Below are 22,500 nucleotides of genomic sequence, written 5' to 3'. Positions count from 1 at the left end.
TGCGTGTGTGTGCGTGTGCGTGTGTGAGTGTGTGTGAGTGTCCTAACCTGTAAGCACCACCAGGCTGGGTTGTTGTAGTTGGAGTCTACTCCAAACTGTTCAATAGTCCTGTCGATCCCCACTTCAGACCCTCTCCGTCCCTACCAATCACACACACAATATTCAGAATATTCAAAATATTACAGAGCCAGAGTGACAATACTGCAGAATTTGCTCTGTTTTTGGTCTTTTTAACTGAATAGTTGGGGTTTCTATGGCTCCAGTCTTATGAGAGTGAACAATAAGTAGCACTTTAGTGATTCTATTCTCTGCTCAAGGTCTCTCCTCCAGAACAAAAGAGCATCACTATGGTAACCTAACACTGTCATCAAACAGAACAAAACAGAAACACCAGCTTAGTCAGTTAGCAGCGGTTCTCAAACCTCTCCTCGGAGACCCCCAGCCGTTCCGTGTATTTCAACTATTCCAGAGCACACCTGACTGAACTTGTCAACTAATGACCAAGTCCTTCACTAGGTGAATCAGGTGAGCTAGTTCACGGATACAACACTGTGAAATGTCTGAGGGTCTCCGAGGAGAGGTTTGAGAACCGTTGAGTTAGGGCGATATCCTTGGACCTAAAACACAACAACATTGCAATGTCACAATAGAAAAGGTTTACTCTATGTATTAAGGCAATGGGAGGCATTTGGAGGAAATCTAAATATTGGTGAACATTTGAATGGAAATCAAATCATCAGCATGGTGCTGGTCTCACCTGGAGCTGTAGTTGACCTAGGCCTGGGGTGGCCGCGGCAGCAGCTGCTGCCATGGTAGTAGGGACCAGCTGGAGAGGGTAAGGGTCACCTGGACAGAGGAAAAGAAAAAATACACGTCAGCTATCTCTCCTTCCTCTCTTCCTTCACTTCCTCCTTCCTTTTGCTGTTCAGTGCCTCCCTACCATTTATGTGTTGGACAACAGTCTGTGGCTCTCTCTCTTCCTTTCCCCTCTCTCTCTTTCTCTCTCTCTTCTGTCCTCAACCTCTCAACACCTTCACACTCCTCTATATGCACTAACACAGCCCTTTCTCCATAACATGGCCCCACCTCCCCTCTACCTCCTTTTCTCTTTCTACACCGAGACAGCTTTGACACTCCCGTGTGAGACCTCTCTCCTTTCACTTCGTCCCTGTGCTCTATTTAGGCCAAATGATCCCCCATCCCATCTCTCTCTACCTGCAGCCCAGATAGACCCTTTACTCTTCTCTCCCCTCGTTCTCCATTCTATCCCTCCATCTGCCTCCCCTCCCTCCTTCCCTCCTTCCCTCCATCCCTCCCTCTACACCTCCATCTCTCCGTCTGAGCTGCCTCCCTTTCTCCGGTCCGTTCTAAAGGCCTCCTTTGTCCTGTGTCTGGTGCGTCCTAATGAAAGGCTGATTGTGTGGCCTCTCTCTAATACCTCCTGACAAAGACTCTGAAGGTGTTCAAAGATAAAGACGCCCTGGACGTAATTAAGCCAGAGAGGGCGACGTCATCGCTGCAGCGCTCTCTCTGTTCTCTCTCTTTCTTTTCCTCTCTCCCTGTCTCTGTTCTATCCGTCTGCACCCGCTTTCTGCAATCGCTCTTTGTCTATGCTTGCTCTCTCTCTCTCTCTCTCTCTCTCTCTCTCTCTGTCTCTCTCTGTCTCTCTCTCGCTCTCCCCCCCCTCTCTCTCTTAGTAGGCCATGTCGGCAGTAAGTGAAGGCTGATGAATCAGGGATGGAGAGAATAGGAAATAAAAAAGAATGGAGCAGGTTATTAGCACCCAGCTGCAGATAGCTAGGCCTGTGTAATTACAATGGGAGGGAAAGGTCAGGGCTGGGGGCAGAAAGGAAGGATGGAGGGAGAAGATAGGGGGAGGAGGGATGGAGGGAGGAGACGGGGAGGAAAGGGAAGGGAAAGGGAGATACCTAGTCAGTTGTACAACTGGAGGGATGGAGGGAGAAGACAGAGGGGAGGAGGGATGGCGGGAGGAGACGGGGAGGAAAGGGAAGGGAAAGGGAGATACCTAGTCAGTTGTACAACTGGAGGGATGGAGGGAGAAGATAGGGGGAGGAGGGATGGAGGGAGGAGACGGGGAGGAAAGGGAAGGGAAAGGGAGATACCTAGTCAGTTGTACAACTGGAGGGATGGAGGGAGAAGATAGGGGGAGGAGGGATGGCGGGAGGAGACGGGGAGGAAAGGGAAGGGAAAGGGAGATACTTAGTCAGTTGTACAACTGGAGGGATGGAGGGAGAAGACAGAGGGGAGGAGGGATGGAGGGAAAGGTAGGAGGGAGGAGGGATGGAGGGAGGAGACGGGGGGAGGAGGGATGGAGGGAAAGGTAGGAGGGAGGAGGGATAGAGGGAGAAGACAGAAGGGAGGAGGGATAGAGGGAGAAAACAGAAGGGAGGAGGGATAGAGGGAGAAGACAGAAGGGAGGAGGGATAGAGGGAGAAGATAGGAGGGAGGAGGGATAGAGGGAGAAGACAGAGGGGAGGAGGGATGGAGGGAAAGGTAGGAGGGAGGAGGGATGGAGGGAGAAGACAGAGGGGAGGAGGGATGGAGGGAAAGGTAGGAGGGAGGAGGGATAGAGGGAGGACATGAGGACCAAAGGTTGACAGGGTTCAACAAGCCACCGGTGTTCTTATTCCTCCTAAACAGTTGTATTATAGTGTGTGTTATTTGTGTAAAACAGAACATCAGAGAGTGAAAGATACTTGTGTTATGATAAATGGATGTATTTATTTCATTAAAGGGCGTATCTATTAAAATGAATGCCATGGCGTTGGAATATTACTGCCACTAGGCAGTCAGATATAAACAGTGGCGTTAATATATCACAATGTTCTCAGGGTATGATCCTGCATATCTCACTGGGTCCCAGAGTGACTTCGTCACAATGCTATATCAGGACAATACACTGGGTCTCTCCGCTCCGGCCATGGCACTAGTGTGTGTGTGTGTGTGTTTGTGTGTGTGCCCAGCCTTGTAACAATCAGTCCTGACCCAGGACCTCGTCTCAATAAGCAGTAATCCAGACTTCAGCATTCAACATTTTTCCCATACAACTCTGGGACATAAAAAATGCCAGGGTTCAAGTAACATTTTTGTTTTTAGAGGGATCCTTATTTCAGTGGATGTGTATTCTGGGAGACAGGCAGCATCCCAGCATTCCCTACATTGTGCACGACCGACGCGGCGCTGGTCAAAAGTAGTGCGCTATGCAGGGAATAGGGTGCCATTTGGGACACAACTGTTTTTTGCCTCCTGCTCCTCAAACAAACAACGGAGAGGCAGATATTAATGCTCCTCATGGGGACACGGCTGTAACAAAAGAGAGAAATAAAGAAAGCAAACATGTTGCTCTTGGCCGGAGAGACGCATCTCCCTAGACTACTGGTTCTCACTGAGGGAGATGGAGGGATGGAGAGAGAGAGAGAGAGAGAGAGAGAGAGACAAAGAGAGAGAGAGAGAGAGAGAGAGAGAGAGAGAGAGAGAGAGAGAGACAGAGAGAGACAGAGAGAGAGAGAGAGAGAGAGAGAGAGAGAGAGACAGAGAGAGACAGAGAGAGACAGAGAGAGACAGAGACAGAGAGACAGAGAGAGAGAGAGAGAGGGGAGGGAGGGAGGGAGGGAGGGAGGGAGGGAGGGAGGGAGGGAGGGAGGGAGGGAGGGAGGGAGGGACAAGAGTAGAGGCCACACTGGGCAAATTGTGTATTGTGTGTGTGTGTGTGTGTTCTGTCTACAGTGTGTGGTGTTCTCAATTCTGGTCCTGGGGAAGATAAAGACGCCCTGTACATAATTAAGCCAGTCGACTTCATCGTCGCAGCGCTCTTTCTGTTCTCTCTCTTTCTTTCTCTCTTTTTCTTTCTCTGTTCTATCCGTCTGCACCCTCCTTCTGCAATCGCTCTTTGTCTATGCACTCTCCCAAAGGGGTGCACATTTTTGTTTTTGCCCTAGCACCAGACCCCTGATTCAAATCATCAAAGCCTGATGATGAGTTGATGGTTTGATGATTTGAATCAGCTGTGTAGTGCTAGGGCAAAAACAAAAATGCGCACCCCGTTGGGTCCCCAGGACCGGGATTGAGAACCACTGGTGTACAGTATGTACTATAACCCATATATAAGTCAACAAGTGTCGATGTTTCAGAATGACAGCAGCACTATCTGTCATTCAGGCCAACACCATTCTCCTTGGCTCAGGCAGAGAAAAGACAGTAATATTCCTCCAAGACAGCGGGGGTCTTTAAGTGGGCAGTGGGCGGTGGGTGGTGGGCGAGGATTGGCACATAATGGCATTAATTGAAACTGGAAGGAGACTTGTTTAGGAAGCTGTTAGTTTCTGGGGGATGAGCTGGACCTTAGAGAGACCAGTCTGTCTGTCTGTAGGGGGAGGCGAGCGCGAGGATTGTTGGATAGGCGTGTGTGCGGCGTGTTGGACTCATGTTCTGGCGGGGGCCCGTGTTAATGTGAGGAAACCTGGGGCAGGTCGCGCTACCCCCTGGCGTGTTCCTACGGTATTCGGAATGTCGTTCCTGGCACACGCGTGTTGCTTCTCGCGGTAAACAACACGTTGCCTCACAGCCGGACTGCCGCGGCCAATAACAAGTCCCACAGGATGAGGCTTTTTTTGTTGCTTTCAAAAAAGAATAATCTGGAACATTTTAAATGGAGACAAACGGATGAGCCAAGCGACGGAATGAGCCAACAGACAGACAGAGAGAGAGTGAGAGAGACAGAGAGAGAGAGTGAGAGAGACAGAGAGACAGAGAGAGAGAGAGAGAGAGAGAGAGAGAGTGTGAGAGAGAGAGAGAGAGAGAGAGAGAGAGAGAGAGAGAGAGAGAGAGAGAGTGAGAGAGACAGAGAGAGAGAGTGAGAGAGACAGAGAGAGAGAGAGAGACAGAGAGAGAGAGAGAGAGAGAGAGAGAGAGAGAGAGAAAGAGAAAGAGAAAGAGAGAGAGAGAGAGAGAGAGAGAGAGAGAGAGAGAGAGAGAGAGAGAGAGAGAGAGAGAGAAAGCGAGTGAGAGAGAGAGAGAGAGAGAGAAAGAGAGAGAGAGAGGGCCCCTGTCTCTGTAGAAAATACACTTGTAGTGGTGTGGCAACAACACCACTGACATGTCCCAATCTAGACCCACAGAGAATAGTCAGTTTGAAGAGACCGTTAGTACTTACTGCAGCCTGGTTTGTAGTTGAATCCGGGGGGCAGCAGGAAGCCTTGCTGGGCAGCAGCTACAGCCAGAGTCCTCTGGTCTGGAGGGAACACTGGGATCATCAACGGAGGCAGCTGCCCCTGGACCTGCTGAGAGACGGGTGGAGGGGGAGGAGGAGAGGAGGATAGGAGAGGGAAGGAAGAGCGGAGAGGAGAGGAGGAGCAGAGGAAAGGAGAGGGGAGGAGGAGAGGGGAGGAAGAGAGGAGAGAGCGATCGAGGGAGATCAGTTTATTGAGCATATGGATGTCCGTATCTGATATGGGGTGGGGGAGGTATGTGAGCGTGCAGTCCAGGTGTAGTCAGACATTGATCTTGGGTAGTGAGGGTGAACAGAGCAGACAGAAGCAGAAGGCTGGTCTATCTGTATCAATGTAGGCCAGCTGGGGGTATTGTCTGTTCCGTACCTGAGGGGGTATCAGGTCCTGTCTGTGACCTTTAACCTCTAGACACAATCACAGCTCAGTGTGGTGAGGTCAGGTGAGATCATCTGGCCACGAATAAGATAAGAAGGAAGAAACTGAAGAATGCTCACACACAGACACACACACACACACACGTGCAGCTATACACACACGCAGACACACACTGGGACAGAAGAGAGTGCACGCACACACACACACACACACACCCCTCCCGCCACACACCCCCATCCAACACGCAAATACGTACTCTCTCCTCTCCTCTTGAGCACCTGCGTCTGATACAGAGCTGTGTATATGAGCTGAGACAGGTCAGAGTCAGGGAGTCCTGTCCTGTTGATTACTGAGACAACGAGAGAGTCACGAGGAAGAATCACTGCTAAACTCTCATAACAGCTGGCCTGGCTTCTTCCCTCCCCAAGGAGAGAGGAGAGATGAGCACTCTGTCGGCAGCACGCCATCCCTCTTCACAAGGTTTCCAGAACTCAGAGAAAAAAATACAAACTCAGTGACTTTGGCAAGAGGAAGAGTCTGAGTGTTCGGCACAGAGAGAGAAGTAGGAGACAGATGGTGGAAGCCGAAGACTGTGTGTTTGTGTGTGAGTGTGAGTGTGTGTGTGTGTGTGTGTGTGTGTGTGTGTGCGCGTGTGTGTGTGTTCAGCTAAGGACTGCTCTGCCAAAAACAACACAAAGACACTGAGGAGTGACATGACTGACAGAAGAGATGTGGAGAGACATGGGAGAGATTGTCCGCAGTATGAGGAGTTAGATGGACGGATAGCAACAATGTTTTTGCAGGCTAAGTTTGAAGATAACAAACCCCGGTGGGCCTTAAGGTTTCATAAGCAACGGCTGAAGGAAACATAATTCAAACCCACGGATCAGAAGGAATAAGAACCTGTAGAATGAAATATCTGAATTGTCATAAAACATTCAATGACATGGACATAGATGCAACTATTCAAATTGAATGTCAAAGTGACACTGACAAGGGGAGTATTTTCTCATTCCCCCCCATCCCTCTCTCCTTCCCTCTCATTTCACCCTTACATTACAGAATGATGTCATGTAACGGAGAGAAGAAACTGCAGAAATATGTTATGACGTCATCCTCTGATGTCACCGCAGGATGAAGGACAGGTAGGTGAGTTAAATGGATGATAGGATCAAGTGTTTCCTCCCTCTCTTTCCTTCCCCCCTTTCTCACTCCCTCCCTCCGTTTCGCGTTCTTTCAGAAATGAACGTTCTCAATGTCTTTCTATTCACCTTCCTGTGTGTGTGTGTGTTCTTTCTGTCTGCTATGTGTGTGTTTGTATTCTCCGCCATGCGTCTCCTGCCTGTGTGTCTTTTCTCCTGTGTGTGTGTGTGTGTGTGTGTGTGTGTGTGTCTCCTCTCATGACCAGATCCAGCAGTACTACACCAGACCATAACCACAAGCAGAATCAGCGCAGCGCGAGGGGAATCATGGAACAGGAACTGCTTGTCTCCCCCCCACCGCACAATAATTACACCACAATTTTGGTAAACCATAAATGCCATGTGTTGTGCGCGGTGCGGCCGTGGATCAGACGGGAGAGGCACAGTAACGGAAGGTCTGGACAGGCCCCCCTGCGGAGGCGAATCACAGAGACCGCAGCTCCTCTCTGCCTTTCAAACCTAATTGGACATATGCTGGAGAGGAGCGGGCTGCAGATACCCATAGAGTCATGGGGATAGGAGAGACCGGAGTTATTCCACTGTGCCCACCATACGCACAGGCACAACAGGCACAGGGCCAACACCATCTCATAGTTTCCCTTTGAAATTCGATGTGTTACGGGTGAACGGCTATTTTTGACACATTCATTCCACGTGGTTACAAGGGTTGATTCGCCGTGGTTACGGGGTTAAAACGGAAACGAATCAAAGGATAGCGGTTTAGGCATTCCTTCTGAGTGGTTAAGGTTAGCGCTACGGTTTGGGGAAGGCTTAAAACCGAATCATTAAGAAGGACTCGCTATTGACGTCAAGTATCATCAGTACTCACAGACTTCTCACGGCTTGCTAGAGCATTGTGAACTGCCGTAGAGCACTGGTCTGAGCAGCGCGCTTGGGCTCCGAGCATCATGAGTTCGCGCCCAATGCTGGGCTTTCATTTGAAACAATTTTGCGAGTGCCTAGGAAGGCATAAATCATCTTCCTCAGGACCTTTCGTAACATCCAAAATCAAAGTGTATTTCTAGTGATCAGGCTGCAAGGGCAAGCACACACACAGAGACACACGCGCACACTCACACAAACACAAACACACACACAAACTGTTATGTGGGGCAGTGTCTTCTATATGATGTTTCTTATGGCTTTATTACAGACACACAGTCTCCCTTTACGTCAGCAAATAGGTAGCTCGTGCGCGCATATGTGTGAGAGACAGAGGGGATTGGTGACTGCTACCTCGTGGCTCTACTCATCCTGTCATCAAAACAGCCTGAAAACAACCATAAGACCACCTCTCATATAGAGCGTCTCTCATATAGAACAAAGTACATCCAAAAAAGCCATATTACAGTAAATCCACAATACGGTAAATCCACAATACAGTCCGGATTACAGTAAAGTATTGTACTTTAAATCTCCATCTTGAGGTAAATGATATAAGAAGATAATAGCAATGTGGTTTTGAACAGTAGACAGAGTCTGACTGAGAGAACTATACAGTCCATTTGTTCATCCTCTAACAGTTTAGTCAGATCTCTAGTGTGTGTGTGTGTGTGTGTGTGTGTGTGTGTGTGTGTGTGTGTGTGTGTGTGTGTGTGTGTGTGTGTGTGTGTGTGTGTGTGTGTGTGTGTGTGTGCGTGTAACAGTTTAATCAGATCTCTGGAACAGCTGTTCACTCTCATAAACACACCGCTAACCCACAATGCGGTAGCAGCCAGCCAGCCAGCCAGCCAGCCACAACCAGGCCTGTTCAGATCCATCTCTTTCTGTCTGACCACCGTTAGGACTCTGTATTACACTGAGATTATTATTGTATGGGAAGAGGGATTTTTTTTGTTCTCACACACAAGCACGCAAACACACGCACGCACACACACACACACGCACACACACACATTCACAGGCAGAGACACAGGCATAAGCACACACACGCCCATGAACGTGCCCATGCACACGCACACACACACAATATCCAGCTGTTGTGTAGGGATTAGCAGGGGTTAACAGCTCTCCCAGATTGATCTGATGCTATTGTCCCCGGTCCCACAGACCAAAAGGACTAATGCTCAAGGCTCAGTACGATTGGCCGATGGGGACGAGAGGTTGAAAAACGTGTGAGGATGTGTCTGTGTGTGTACAGAGCCAGATTGCCTGAATGAGAACACACGGCCACCTCTCAAAACATGAAACCAACGGAACATAGAGCAGAGATCTGCAAAATCAACTGCCAATCAACATGGCTGAATTCTTCATCAGGTTTCTCTATTCATGTTGCATTGGTGCCTAACTGGATTTAATTCATGAGACGCTTGATTTTAAACTTCTTATTTGCTTAAAGCATGAAATTACATTCTCCTAAGAGAGAGAGAGAGAGAGAGAGAGAGAGAGAGAGAGAGAGAGAGAGAGAGAGAGTGCTATTCTCCGCACTATACAATGCTTCAGATCTGACATCTGAGAAGAAGAGGGAAATCGAGGCCAGATCCATCAGAACACATTACAGAAGCAGCATAAAGGCAAACACACATCTAACAGAGTCTATGGGAATATACTGTTCTGCTGCTCTGTCTGATCCAACATAAAGATAACATGAATCGAACATACAGAAAACACTGTGAAACTACATACAGGAGTTAAAAAGGCGGGCTTCCTTCCGTTTTCGTCCTAAACCTGAAACAAAATGGAGAAACTCCATTCAAAACCCTCTTCTTCTAATCAGTCTTGCATGAAAACTCGGGAACAGAAACTCTCCTGTAGAAAAACACAAGGGGAAGCGAGAAACTTTCCTCCTCACAACTTTCTTTCACACAGCCGGGAAAAAGAAAAATAATAATTTATAGAACTATAACGGATTAGCAACGACTGTAGAGAGAGAGAGGAAACACAGAAAAAGTGGAGAGGAGAGAGTTGGCAGCGAAGCTCGCTCTGCGTCGTTCGCCAGGCGGCACAGCTTGAACTTAAAGCTTTCTGAACATAATGAAGATGTGGTGCCAATTAACATATGTAGTGTGAACAGGTTTGCTGGCACGGAGAGGAGAAAAACTCCAAGGTAAAGTTATTATTAGGGCGTAATTAGCCGTATGAAGTGAACGGGGGGAACAATAGCTGCCAGCCTTGACAATATGGCAAACATCTGAGTGTGCGGAAAAATACCACCATAAAGTATGGTCCCACAGCTAAAATCTGTTTGGAACCATATGCTCAAGCAATTAATGCAGAGTCTGGGTGACCTAGCACTGAAAAGGGGAGACACAGCGATATAACCAATAATTAATTTGTGCTAGATGCTGGATAGAGGGATGGAGCCGTGGATGGATAATATTCAGAGAAGGATTTTAATATTAGAGTATGCAAGCGGGAGAGTGAGTCCATTAACTTTCACAGGACAACGGCTATTAAAGGCTAGCCTGCTGTGACAACAATGCATCTGCTAATGTCACAGTGGGTTGTTTCACACACATTAAACACACACATTGACGCAGACAGGCACATACGCACGGACACACACACACACACACACACACACACACACACACACACACACACACACACACACACACACACACACACACACACACACACACACACACACACACACACACACACACACACACACACACACACACACACACACAAACCTGTTGCTTCACTGGTCTCAGTGGGGATTGTTATCAGAGCACACCTTTGGAGGTTCCCAGGTAGAGCATCCCTGTGTGTGTGTGTGTGTGTGTGTGTGTGTGTGTGTGTGTGTGTGTGTGTGTGTGTGTGTGTGTGTGTGTGTGTGTGTGTGTGTGTGTGTGTGTGTGTGTGTGTGTGTGTGTGTGAGTACTAAGTACACATCAGACGTTCTCAGTCTGCTAGACAAATGTTAACGATTCACCCAGAGAAAGAGGAACAGAAATACAATGAGAGGTCTCAGGTTTGATAACGACCAATAGGAGAAGATCCTCTGAGCCTTGAAACCTGGGTTCTGTTTTTAGTTCTTCAGAGTGAAGTCATCATCAGAATAAAATGCTCCTCTCTCTTTCCTGCTCTACTTCTTCCACATGGATTGCAGAATTCGTCCCAAATGGCACACTCTACCCTATATAGTGCACTACTTTTGACCGGAGCCCTATAAATGAAATAGGGTGCGTTTTGAGACGCAGCCCCAGTTCTCTTTGGGGGAGGGGAGGTAAACAGGCATTAGCGTGAGCCAAGGGCACCTTCAGCTGATTATGGCTAATGTAACAGAGGAGAGAGTCAGCGGCACGGCGGCCACCTTTTTATTAACCACACATTAGGTTAGAGGAGCGGTGTGTGTGTCTGTGTCCGTGTGTGTGTGTGAGTGTACGTCAGCGCCAGGCCTAGGTGGGCAAAGCTCTGTACCCATCTGCTCCTGTGTGTCCTCGCTCTTAAGAACCATTAACTGGTGTCAGGGAGGAAGAGAGAAGAGGGGAGGGAAGGAGAGGAAAGAAGAGGAGGAGAGGAGAGGAGAGGAGAGGAGAGGAGAGGAGAGGAGAGGAGAGGAGAGGAGAGGAGAGGAGAGGAGAGGAGAGGAGAGGAGGGGAGGGGAGGGGAGGGGGGCTTCTGACCAGTCACAAAGATAAGGCAAAGTTTAGGCATAATGTGTCTTCTTTACTGCCTCATTATCTGTCTTGCTCTCTCACTCTCTCTTATTACCTTGTGCTTTCAGAACTATGTTTCATTCCCCTCTCAGCCTCTTTGGCAATTCTCTCTTAAGCCTATTTGAGGTCACAATGACATGGAACTGACACACGCATGAAAACATTCCTGATTGTTTACGCAGCTGCCCATGGAAACTGTAACCAGTAAAAGACAGTGAGCAGAGAAAACACCAATTACATTCATTCCAGAGTGATGAGACAAATTAAGCAATTACACAGCCAATTGGGTTAGCCGCTCCCATGCACAGAACATGGAGGTGTGCAGGCGGTCCGTGTTTCACTCTGTCGGTCTGTTTGTGTTCTTCTCCTTCCTTTTCTTTACCAGCAGAAGAGAACATTTATTTTTCATCCAGTGGAGGTAGAGATGTTGATTGAGTTGATGGGTCTGGGCTATGTGGGCTGACGTGTGTGTTGTCAGAGAGTGAGAGAGTGAGAGACAGAGAGAGCGAGTGAGAGGGTAAGAGAGAGCGAGAGGGCGAGAGAGAGCGAGAGAGTGGAGGAGTGTTATTGAGTTAATTTACATGGATGTGGGTTGACTTTAATCAGGTTCTCGTGAGCGGCTCGTTGGTGACTGTCGTCACGGTGTCTGGCTGCTCTTAAATGAGTCTCAACCCTCCCTGTCTCAGGCTCCGTCTCTGTGTTAGTTAGCAGCGGGGCTAGCTAATGTGGCTAATGCTATTGGGCTAACTAGCCAAAACGTCTATAGATAATTTGCTGGTGGACCCCTATGGGAGACTGGGTGATATTCTGAGTGGGGAGAGCCTACATAAAGAGACAAGTATCAAACAGATGATTTTCCTGTGTGTAACACATTCAAAGAGTTGAGGGAACCGTTCATTAGGCGAGACACACACACAGAGTGTGTTCGTGCCCTGAGCTGCTCTGCAGGTGTGCTCCTTTCATCCACACCTTACAAAACACCGCCACACGGCAACCGTCGTCCCGGGCAGCACCAGGGGAGATCGCTACGGCAACACCAGGGGAGCCTCGGGGACAAGTTTAATTAGGAAGAAAGAGTTTGGGGAAAACTGGTCACCCTCTAGCGTCTTAATGAAGTGGCCCCAGACAGGAGGTCTGGGGCGGCGTGTGTGTGTGTGTGTGTGTGTGTGTGTGTGTGTGTGTGTGTGTGTGTGTGTGTGTGTGTGTGTGTGTGTGTGTGTGTGTGTGTGCGTGTGCATGTGTGTCTGTGACAGAGTGAGACCTTCTCACAGCACAGGTGGGTGGCTACATATACATTTCTAAGTCTCTAAGTGACGTTCAACATAGCTGTGGGGCAAACCAGGTTTTGTTTTCCTCCTAGAAATGTAGCCCATATACAGTTGAAGTCGGAAGTTTACATATACTTAGGTTGGAGTCATTAAAACTCATTTTTCAACCACTCCACAAATGTCTTGTTAACAAACTATAGTTTTGGCAAGTCGGTTAGGACATCTACCTTGTGCATGACACAAGTAATTTTTCCAACAATTGTTTACAGACAGATTATTTCACTTATAATTCACTGTATCACAATTCCAGTGGGTCAGAAGTTTACATACACGAAGTTGACTGTGCCTTTTAACAGCTTGGAGAATTCCAGAAAATTATGTCATGGCTTTAGAAGCTTCGATTAGGCTAATTGACATCACTTGAGTCAATTGGAGGTGTACCTGTGGATGTATTTCAAGGCCTACCTTCAAACTCAGTGCCTCTTTGCTTAACATCATGGGAAAATCCAAAGAAATCAGCGAAGACCTCAGGAAAAAAATTGTAGACCTCCACAAGTCTGGTTCATCCTTGGGAGCAATTTCTAAACGCCTGAAGGTACCATGTTCATCTGTACAAACAATAGTACACAAGTATAAACACCATGGGACCACGCAGCCGTCACACCGCTCAGGAAGGAGACACGTTCTGTCTCCTAGAGATGAACGTACTTTGGTTCAAAAAGTGCAAATCAATCCCAGAACAACAGCAAAGGACCTTGTGAAGATGCTAGAGGAAGCAGGTACAAAAGTATCTATATCCACAGTAAAACGAGTCCTATATCGACATAACCTGAAAGGCCGCTTAGCAAGGAAGAAGCCACTGCTTCAAAACCGCCATAAAAAGCCAGACTACGGTTTGCAACTGCACTTAGGGACAAAGATCGTACTTTCTGGAGAAATGTCCTCTGGTCTGATGAAACAAAAACAGATCTGTTTGGCCATAATGACCATCATTATGTTTGGAGGAAAAAGGAGGCTTGCAAGCCGAAGAACACCATCCCAACCGTGAAGCACGGGGGTGGCAGCATCATGTTGTGGGGGTGCTTTGCTGCAGGTGGGACTGGTGGACTTCACAAAATAGATGGCTTCATGCGGAAGAATATTATGTGGATATAGTGAAGCAACATCTAAAGACATCAGTTAGGAAGTTAAAGCTTGGTCGCAAATGGGTCTTCCAAATGGACACTGACCCCAAGCATACTTCCAAAGTTGTGGAAAAATGGCTTAAGGACAACAAAGTCAAGGTATTGGAGTGGCCATCACAAAGCACTGACCTCAATCCTATAGAAAATGTGTGAGCAGAACTGAAAAAGCGTGTGCGAGCAAGGAGGCCTACAAACCTGACTCAGTTACACCAGCTCTGTCAGGAGAAATGGGCCAAAATTCACCCAACTTATTGTGGGAAGCTTGTGGAAGGCTACCCGAAACGTTTGACCCAAGTTAAACAATTTAAAGGCAATGCTACCAAATACTTATTCAGTGTATGTAAACTTCTGACCCACTGGGAATGTGATGAAATAAATAATTCTCTCTACTATTATTCTGACATTTAACGTTCTTAAAATAAAGTGGCGATTCTAACTGACCTAAGACAGGGAATTTTTACTCGGATTAAATGTCAAGAATTGTGAAAAACTGAGTTTAATTGTATTTGGCTAAGGTGTATATAAACTTACGACTTCAACTGTATAACCCGTGGGAGATGTACAGCAACTAGGAAGAGACAGTGAGTAAACAGTGGGTCTAAACTAATCACACGCTTGTTCAGTGTGATTGAGTTAGGGACTGGGGTATGTGGGCTGACGTGTGCGTTGTGTGTTTATCTGTGAGTCAGAAGAAGGGAGGGGAGGAGTGATAGTGAGTTAATGTACGGGGATGTAGGTTGACTTTAATCAGTCTTTATAAGCAGCTCGTTAGTGACTGTCGCCACAGTGTCTGGCTGCGCCTACACCAGTCAGGAGCGTTTTGCATTATATTAGCCGTGGTAGTTAGCGGATGATGCTAATTGATATAGCCTGAGTAGTAGACAGGCTGTCGCTAATTAAGTTAGCTTACATTAGCTCTTCTAAATGATGAATCGTGAGTTTAGTTTAAGTCATTTAATTAAGTTAGGTGGTGGACAATGACATGTCCTCTATATTGTCTGATATGAGTCAATTTCTTTTCATTTTCTCTGAGATTAATATTGCAAATTTCACCTCGTCCAGTGGAGAGATGAAAGACCTCTTCACAAAAGCTTGGGTGAGTGTACTGTTTGGCACACCCACACAAAAAAACAGACGGGTACGCTACGCCACGCTCATACACGCACACTCACACACACACACACTGTCCTCCATACCCCTCTCTGGCACTTCATTGTATTGTGGGATTGTGTTCACAATCTCTTCATGAATGATTAAACTGGAGTCTTTCTGGAACAGGGCCTTTGATGATCGGTTGTGTGTCATTGTGTTTGATGAGTTGTGTATGTGTGTATAATGTGTATGTGCAACTGATGTTGAAATGTGTGTGTGTGTGTATGTGTGTGTGTGTCTCTCTCTCTCTCTCAGCGATAAGCCCCTGCGATTGAGTTTCCCTAACGAGGCTGCGTTCAGCTGTCCCTAGCTGTGAGAAACTATTGTTCAGGAGACTCAATGGAGGAACGTTTGTTTGGGAAAAGGTTGCAAAGTCATGGGAAAAGAGAGCTTTGTCTCTGAGGGTCGTGAGGGAGTGAATCGAGAACGGACGTGTTTATGGCTTGACACACACAGCTGCTCCAAACACACACACAAACGCATGGACCGAACACACACACACACACACACACACACATGAGCCTGCGCACACACACGCACACGCACACGCACACGCACACGCACACACACACACACACACACACACACACACACACACACACACACACACACACAAATACAGAAAGGCCTCTTATCGCACAAGCGGCAAATGGCTGGAATCCAGGGCAGGGGGTTGTGTGTATATAGCCTCTGTTTAGCTTGAACTTCCTGGATGCACACACTGTCAAGGCAAAGTCTGACTTTATTAACCAAATCAGTGTCATCGGCCTGAGTTAACAAAGCCTTTCTACCTCAGAGAGGCACCTGGTGGAACAAAGCTATCAGTGTAGTAGAGAGAGAGAGGGGGGGGGGTGGAAAAGCAGAGAAGAAAAGAGAGAGATGTCTGTCTGTCTATACAGTCTGTCAGTCTGTCTGTGTATGTGGCCCCTGTGAGAATTAAACTCACAACTCATAGGAGCCACAAGTTGATGTTTGAACTGTTGATTGGTGATTGTTGGGGGCGTATATGTATATATGCCATGGGATTGGTACTGTGAGGTGTAGATGTGTGTGTGTTGTGTATATATGTTTGGGAGGTAAAGGGTGACAGTCACTGATGTTCAGATACTGATTGCTGATTTCTGACGGAGTTGCCGCATCACATAAGAAGCCCATTGTTATGGCACACACACACACGCACACGCACACGCACACGCACACACACACACACACACACACACACACACACACACACACACACACACACACACACACACACAGGCACCCCCCCAAGCACAGGCACACACAAGCACAGGCACACACAGGCACACACACATGCACACACACAATCTCACCTGGATCTGTTGCTGCAGGAGGTTGATTTTGTGTTGCTGCTGCAGAAGCTGCTGCTGTTGCCGAGCAATCTGTGATAAAAGACCCAGAGAGTTCAGAAAGATACACACACACACTTGTGTGAGCATTGATCACATACATAAACAGGCGTGCAGAGTGCAGAGGCTCAATGTCCCCATGGGACAAGTGACAAACGTCTACAAACATCACAGCTTCAAATGTGGCCCTCTCATCAAATATGGATATGACATGTGATCTGTGCTGGGCTCAGAAGGGAACTATACGCCATTACAATACATCCATTATATACTGTTCACTTCAAAAGGGCAGATATATATGAATCGTCTTCAGAGTGCCAAGAGTCTTTGTAAAGCTCAGAGCGCCCCAGCGGCTAAACCACCTTACAAAGACAGAAACCCTTCCCTATGCAAATACCTGGCAGACTCCCGCCTGCATGCTGGAGGGGCCGCACGCCTGTGTGTGACTGTGTGTGTGTGAGACTGTGTGTGTGTGTGAGACTTTGTGTGTGTGTCGTACTTCTATCCGCTCCAACCAAAACAAACCCTCAGTTCATTCCTGTGCTACTTTACATTGTTTAAGATGCCTTGGGTGGAGGTACAGTAGTGTGTGAGCGGGGTGTGTATGAAAGTGCCACTGGGTCTGTGACGGTTGTTTCTTTAAGATCTGTGTGTCGGCCCTCACCTAGGCACTTAGTGTGTATGAACGTACAAGGGTGTGTGTGCGTGTGTGTAAATGTACAGTTGAAGTCGGAAGTTTACATACACCTTAGCCAAATACATTTAATCTCAATTTTTAACAATTCCTGACATTTAATCTGAGTAAAAAAATCCCTGTTTTAGGTCAGTTAGGATCACCACTTTATTTTAAGAATGTGAAATGTCAGAATATTAGTAGAGAGAATGATTTATTTCAGATTTTATTTCTTTCATCACATTCCCAGTGGGTCAGAAGTTTACATACACTCAATTAGTATTTATTAGCATTGCCTTTAAATTGTTTAACTTGGGTCAAACGTTTCGGGTAGCCTTCCACAAGCTTCCCACAATAAGTTGGGTGAATGTTGGCCCATTCCTCCTGACAGAGCTGGTGTAACTGAGTCAGGTTTGTAGGCCTCCTTGCACACACATTTTCTATAGGATTGAGGTCAGGGCTTTGTGATGGCCACTCCAATTCCTTGACTTTGTTGTCCTTAAGCCATTTTCCCACAACTTTGGAAATATGCATGGGGTCATTGTCCATTTGGAAGACACATTTGCAACCAAGCATTCACTTCCTGACTGATGTCTTGAGACGTTGCTTCAATATATCCACATCAATGATGCCATCTATTTTGTGAAGTGCACCAGTCCCTCCTGCAGCAAAGCACCGCCACAACATGATGCTGCCACCCCTGTGCTTCACAGTTGGGATGGTGTTCTTCAGCTTGCAAGCCCCATTTTTCCTCCAAACATTTATTTATTTAATTTACCTTTATTTAACTAGTTAAGAACAAATTCTTACTTTCAATGATGGCCTAGGAACAGTGGGTTAACTGCCTTGTTCAGGGGCAGAACCACAGATTTGTACCTTGTCAGCTCAGGGATTCGAACTTGCAACCTTTCAGTTACTAGTCCAAAGCTCCAACCACTACGCTACCGCCCCAAACATAACAATGGTCATTATAGCCAAACAGTTCTATTTTTGTTTCATCAGACCAGAGCACATTTCTCCAAAAAGTATGATCTTTGTCCCCATGTGCAGTTGCAAACCGTAGTCTGGCTTTTTTATGGCGATTTTGGAGCAGTGGCTTCTTCCTTGCTGAGCGGCCTTTCAGGTTTTGTCGATATAGAACTCGTTTTACTGTGGATATAGATACTTTTGTACCTCTTTCCTCCAGCATTTTCACAAGGTCCTTTGCTGTTGTTCTGGGATTGATTTGCACTTTTCGCACCAAAGTACGTTCATCTCTAGGAGACAGAACACGTCTCCTTCCTGAGCGGTATGATGGCTGCGTGGTCCCATGGTGTTTATACTTGTGTACTATTGTTTGTACAGATGAACGTGGTACCATCAGGCATTTAGAAATTGCTCCCAAGGATGAACCAGACTTGTTGAGGTCTACAATTTTTTTTCTGAGGTCTTCGCTGATTTCTTTAGATTTTCCCATGATGTCAGGCAAAGAGGCACTGAGTTTGAAGGTAGGCCTTGAAATACATCCACAGGTACACATCCAATTGACTCAAGTGATGTCAATTAGCCTATCAGAAGCTTCTAAAGCCATGACATCATTTTCTGGAATTTCCCAAGCTGTTTAAAGGCACAGTCAACTTCGTGTATGTAAACTTCTGACCCACTGGAATTGTGATACAGTGAATTATAAGTGAAATAATCTGTCTGTAAACAATTGTTGGAAAAATGACTTGTGTCATGCACAAAGTAGATGTTCTAACCGACTTGTCAAAACTATAGTTTGTTAACAAGAAATGTGTGGAGTGGTTGAAAAACAAGTTTTAATGACTCCAACCTAAGTGTATGTAAACTTCCGACTTCAACTGTATGTCTGTGTGTGTGTGTGTGTGTGTCTACCTCTTTATCTTTACATCACACACATCTCCTTCGCTCTCACCTGGTCCTGTTGTTGCTTGGCCAGCTCCATCTGTTGCCGCTGCTTCTCGATCTGCGAGGCGGCCAGTTTCTTCTGCTCATCGTGGGCCGCCAGGAGCTGCTCCCTCAGGCTGCTCAGCTGGCTGATCATGCCCATCAGCTGGCGTTCCTTCTCTGCCAGGCTTTCTGAGGTACCTGGGGGGGGGGGGGGGGGGGGCAGAGGGGAGGATAAATGTTAGAGGTTGGAGGTCAGAGAGCAAACCGAAGAAACAAGGGAGGAAAAGGAAAGAATAAACGTCTAGGTTTTGGATGTCGAGCTCGAAGTTCAGAGGTCTGTGTCAATGGGCCGTGTCTGGGGTAGAAGGGTGTGGTTGATGTGGCAGCTTACAGTACAGGGCCAGATGTGTTAAAAACAGAGTTAAGTGCGCTCATTCCAAATGCTGAATGAATCCTTTGCGCAAACCCTGTACCTAGTCTAGATCTGAGAGGATTTGGATACATGCAATATAGGAGATCATGTTGCTAATTCCGAATAACACATATCCATGACTGTTTTGCCTCAGTGTAGAGGTAGGTGGTAGGGGTTAACTTGGACTGCAGTCTCAGTCAAGCCTTCCTCTCTTTCCCTCTGAGCAGTGTGTGTGTGTGTGTCAGACAGCCCCAGGCCTCTCTGTTTACCCTCCAGTCACCGTGCCTCCTGCTCACAGTTAGCATGGCCTGACCTTTGACCCTAAAGATCCTGACATATGAGGCCCATTCACACGCATGCACACAAGGGGTCTCTCTCTCTCTCTCTCTCTCTCTCTCTCACTCACACGTGGTCTCTCTCTCTCTCTCTCTCTCACTCTCACTCTCACTCTCTCACTCACACGTGGTCTCTCTCTCTCTCTCTCTCTCTCTCTCTCTCTCTCTCTCTCTCTCTCTCTCTCTCTCACACACACACACACACACACACTCACACAGACGCACACACAAGGGAGGAAACCTAAATCATTCAACAGGATGTAGTTACACAGAGGCACGTCGAGGCACTTATACAGTGTGTGTGTGTGTGTGTGTGTGTGCTCATAACTGTGTTAGACTATTTTCCTTCAAGTCTTTAGTGTCTGTCTATGTGTGACATACTGTGTATGTATGCAGGATTACTTGATGTGTGTGTGTCTTTGTTCTTTGGAATCTATTGCATATATACATACGTGTGTGTCCCTCTCCAGCAGTACAATCCCCCATTATTACCCAGCTGCTACTACCTTCAGCAGAGTCGCATTCCTTCCCCAGTCATACCAGATGAGAGGGAGGATAGAGAGAGAGAAAGAGAGAAAGAAACGGAGGGAGAGAGAAAGAAAAAAGGGGAGGAAAGGGCCACTGACCTGACAGGAAGGTGAGAGTGAGCTCCATTTGTCCCCCTGATGTTCTAACCTCCACCCCATCCCTCCATCCCTCCTGGAATCCCTCCTACCCTCCGCCAACAATGGACAATAAAGGCAACTGTCACAGCCGCCCGTTGGAAAAATAAACCCTGTGCTGTCTTGAACAGCTCCCAGACCCACAGCCCTTCACTACTGCTGACCGAGACTAGAAAGGAGCTTGTGTTAAAAACACTGCCCGTCCAGAAAGAAGGGGGGGGGGGGGGAAAGGGGGGAGAGGTGGAGGGGTGAAGGGGGGATCAAAAGAGGTCTTTCTTCCAGGGGAAGGGGTATAAGACCCCACACTAACACACTAACTGGGAGGAATGCTGATTGTCTGACTGGGTAGGACTGAGAGGTTGACTGTCTGATAAAAATGCCCCTGTAATACCCTTAAAATACTGCACCTCAATCCACTTCTGTTTGCTTCCAGATACCCTCTAACCTGAAACACTTACACACATACAGATAAAAGCATACGCACAGCACACAAGCATTGCTGTGCATACATAAATGTACCGGTACAAACAAATATTCACAATCTCTCTCTCTGCCCCCCCCTCCCTCCCTCCCTCCCTCCCTCCCTCCCTCCCCCCCTCCCCCCCCTCCCCCACACACGTTCAACAAACACTCCGGCGTCATCAATCACAGTGTGTTAGTTGTTTCCTCAGCTGCTGGTGGATCAATAAGGTGTTTCCTTCTGCTCCAAACTTCCTTAGGCAGATCCTGGGCTGCGTCCCAAAGGGCACCCTAGTCCCTATACAGTGCACTACTTTTGACCTGGGCTCAAAGAGCTCTGGTCAAAAGTAATGCACTATGTAGGACATATGGTGACATTTGTGACGCAGCCCTAGAGCCCTGAAACCAGCCTCACTCCTATCACATCCACTAGTAATTAACCAATTTGTAACAATGTAGTAGTTGTCAAGTCGCTCTCAGGCTAATTAATGACTAGGCTTAACAGATAACTCCCCCATGGCAGTTAGACTAGTACAGAGGGCGAGAGGGAGGGAGGGATAGAGGGGGGAGAGAGGGGGGAGAGAGGGAGGGAGAGAGGAAGGAGGGAGAGAGGGGGGGAGAGAGGGAGGGAGAGAGGGAGGAGGGAGAGAGGGAGGAAAATGAGAGGGGAAAGCGGAAGTGGTTCCACAAACTCTTTTGGGTTTTGACCCTTTTTCTTGTGGCCGAGACACGTTAGGATCCACATCCAGCATTAGGTTATTATTGATTCGTAATGCACTGCATGAAGCCAACAAAATCTGGCTCTGATCTCAGTCAGTCCTGCTCAAAATGACCTGTCTTTTCAAATTCACTTTGTTCAGGAGAAAGCTCCTGAATTATAATACAACTGAAAAACTAAAGCGATATCAAGGAACCCCCCCCCCCCCCCCCCCCACACACACACACACACACACACACACACACACACACACACACACACACACACACACACACACACACACACACAGTCACTCTCTTCTCACACACACGCACACACACACACTCCTGATGTTCCTCTCCAGCTGCTTGTCTCATCTGAGCGAGGCGGGACGCTCACACACAGAAATGTCATGTCAGCGGGGGGCACAGGGAGGGACTGATCAATGAAGCTCCATCCTAGTGCTAAGAGAGGAGACCAGGACAGCTTTGATTACATATTTCTTTACTTCCTAATGAAGCACAATTACCACTGGATCTCATGTCTGTGCCCTAGAGTGAAATGAAACGAAACCCTCCCTTTCTGTTTCAGCGGTTCGTACATTAACAGGGGGTAGGGAGAGCAAGAGAAGATAGAGAGAACGAGAGTGAGAGAAAAGGACAGAGAGGCAGAGAGAAAGGGAGAGGGAGAGAGAGAGGGAGAGAGAGAGAGAGAGAGAGAGAGAGAGAGAGGGGGTACAACTGAGGAAGAGAAAGAGCGAGAGAAACAAGGAGAGAAAGAGAGAAGAGAGAGTGTATAAACACGTGTAAACATGTGTAAGAGCTACAGACGAGGACGTGTCATTAACTGTGTTACATGTACGATAAGCTGCCCTGAGAGTTAACTAACACTGTCGTTAACCATTAAAGTGAAAGCTCTATTCTCATGGAGGGGTGAGGATACTGGAGCTGCCTTTTGCTGCTTGCGCT

The 22,500-nt window shown here is 47.4% G+C and overlaps 1 protein-coding gene across 8 annotated transcripts in view; it reads right to left on the bottom strand.

Annotated features, from left to right (window-relative positions):
* LOC120050019 (transcription factor SOX-5-like) overlaps nucleotides 1–22,500 on the bottom strand; it is a 111,452-nt gene that overhangs the window by 35,533 nt on the left and 53,419 nt on the right. For 4 of the 8 annotated variants that reach the window (XM_038996604.1, XM_038996607.1, XM_038996606.1 and 1 more), the window contains exons 5-8: nucleotides 18,993–19,165; nucleotides 16,369–16,437; nucleotides 5,174–5,300; nucleotides 758–846 (exon numbers count right to left, since the gene is read on the bottom strand). In XM_038996604.1, the coding sequence (XP_038852532.1) occupies nucleotides 758–846; nucleotides 5,174–5,300; nucleotides 16,369–16,437; nucleotides 18,993–19,165 (458 nt within the window). Of the gene's footprint in view, nucleotides 1–47; nucleotides 141–757; nucleotides 847–5,173; nucleotides 5,301–16,368; nucleotides 16,438–18,992; nucleotides 19,166–22,500 lie in introns of all 8 variants that reach the window. The other 4 variants (XM_038996605.1, XM_038996608.1, XM_038996611.1 and 1 more) reach the window with 2 other exon arrangements.

This window comes from Salvelinus namaycush, chromosome 6, assembly GCF_016432855.1.
Source record: "Salvelinus namaycush isolate Seneca chromosome 6, SaNama_1.0, whole genome shotgun sequence".
NCBI classification, from domain to species: domain Eukaryota; kingdom Metazoa; phylum Chordata; class Actinopteri; order Salmoniformes; family Salmonidae; genus Salvelinus; species Salvelinus namaycush.
The sequence above is the reverse complement of the archived record's forward strand: the minus strand, read 5'-3'. Positions and strand labels throughout refer to the sequence as shown.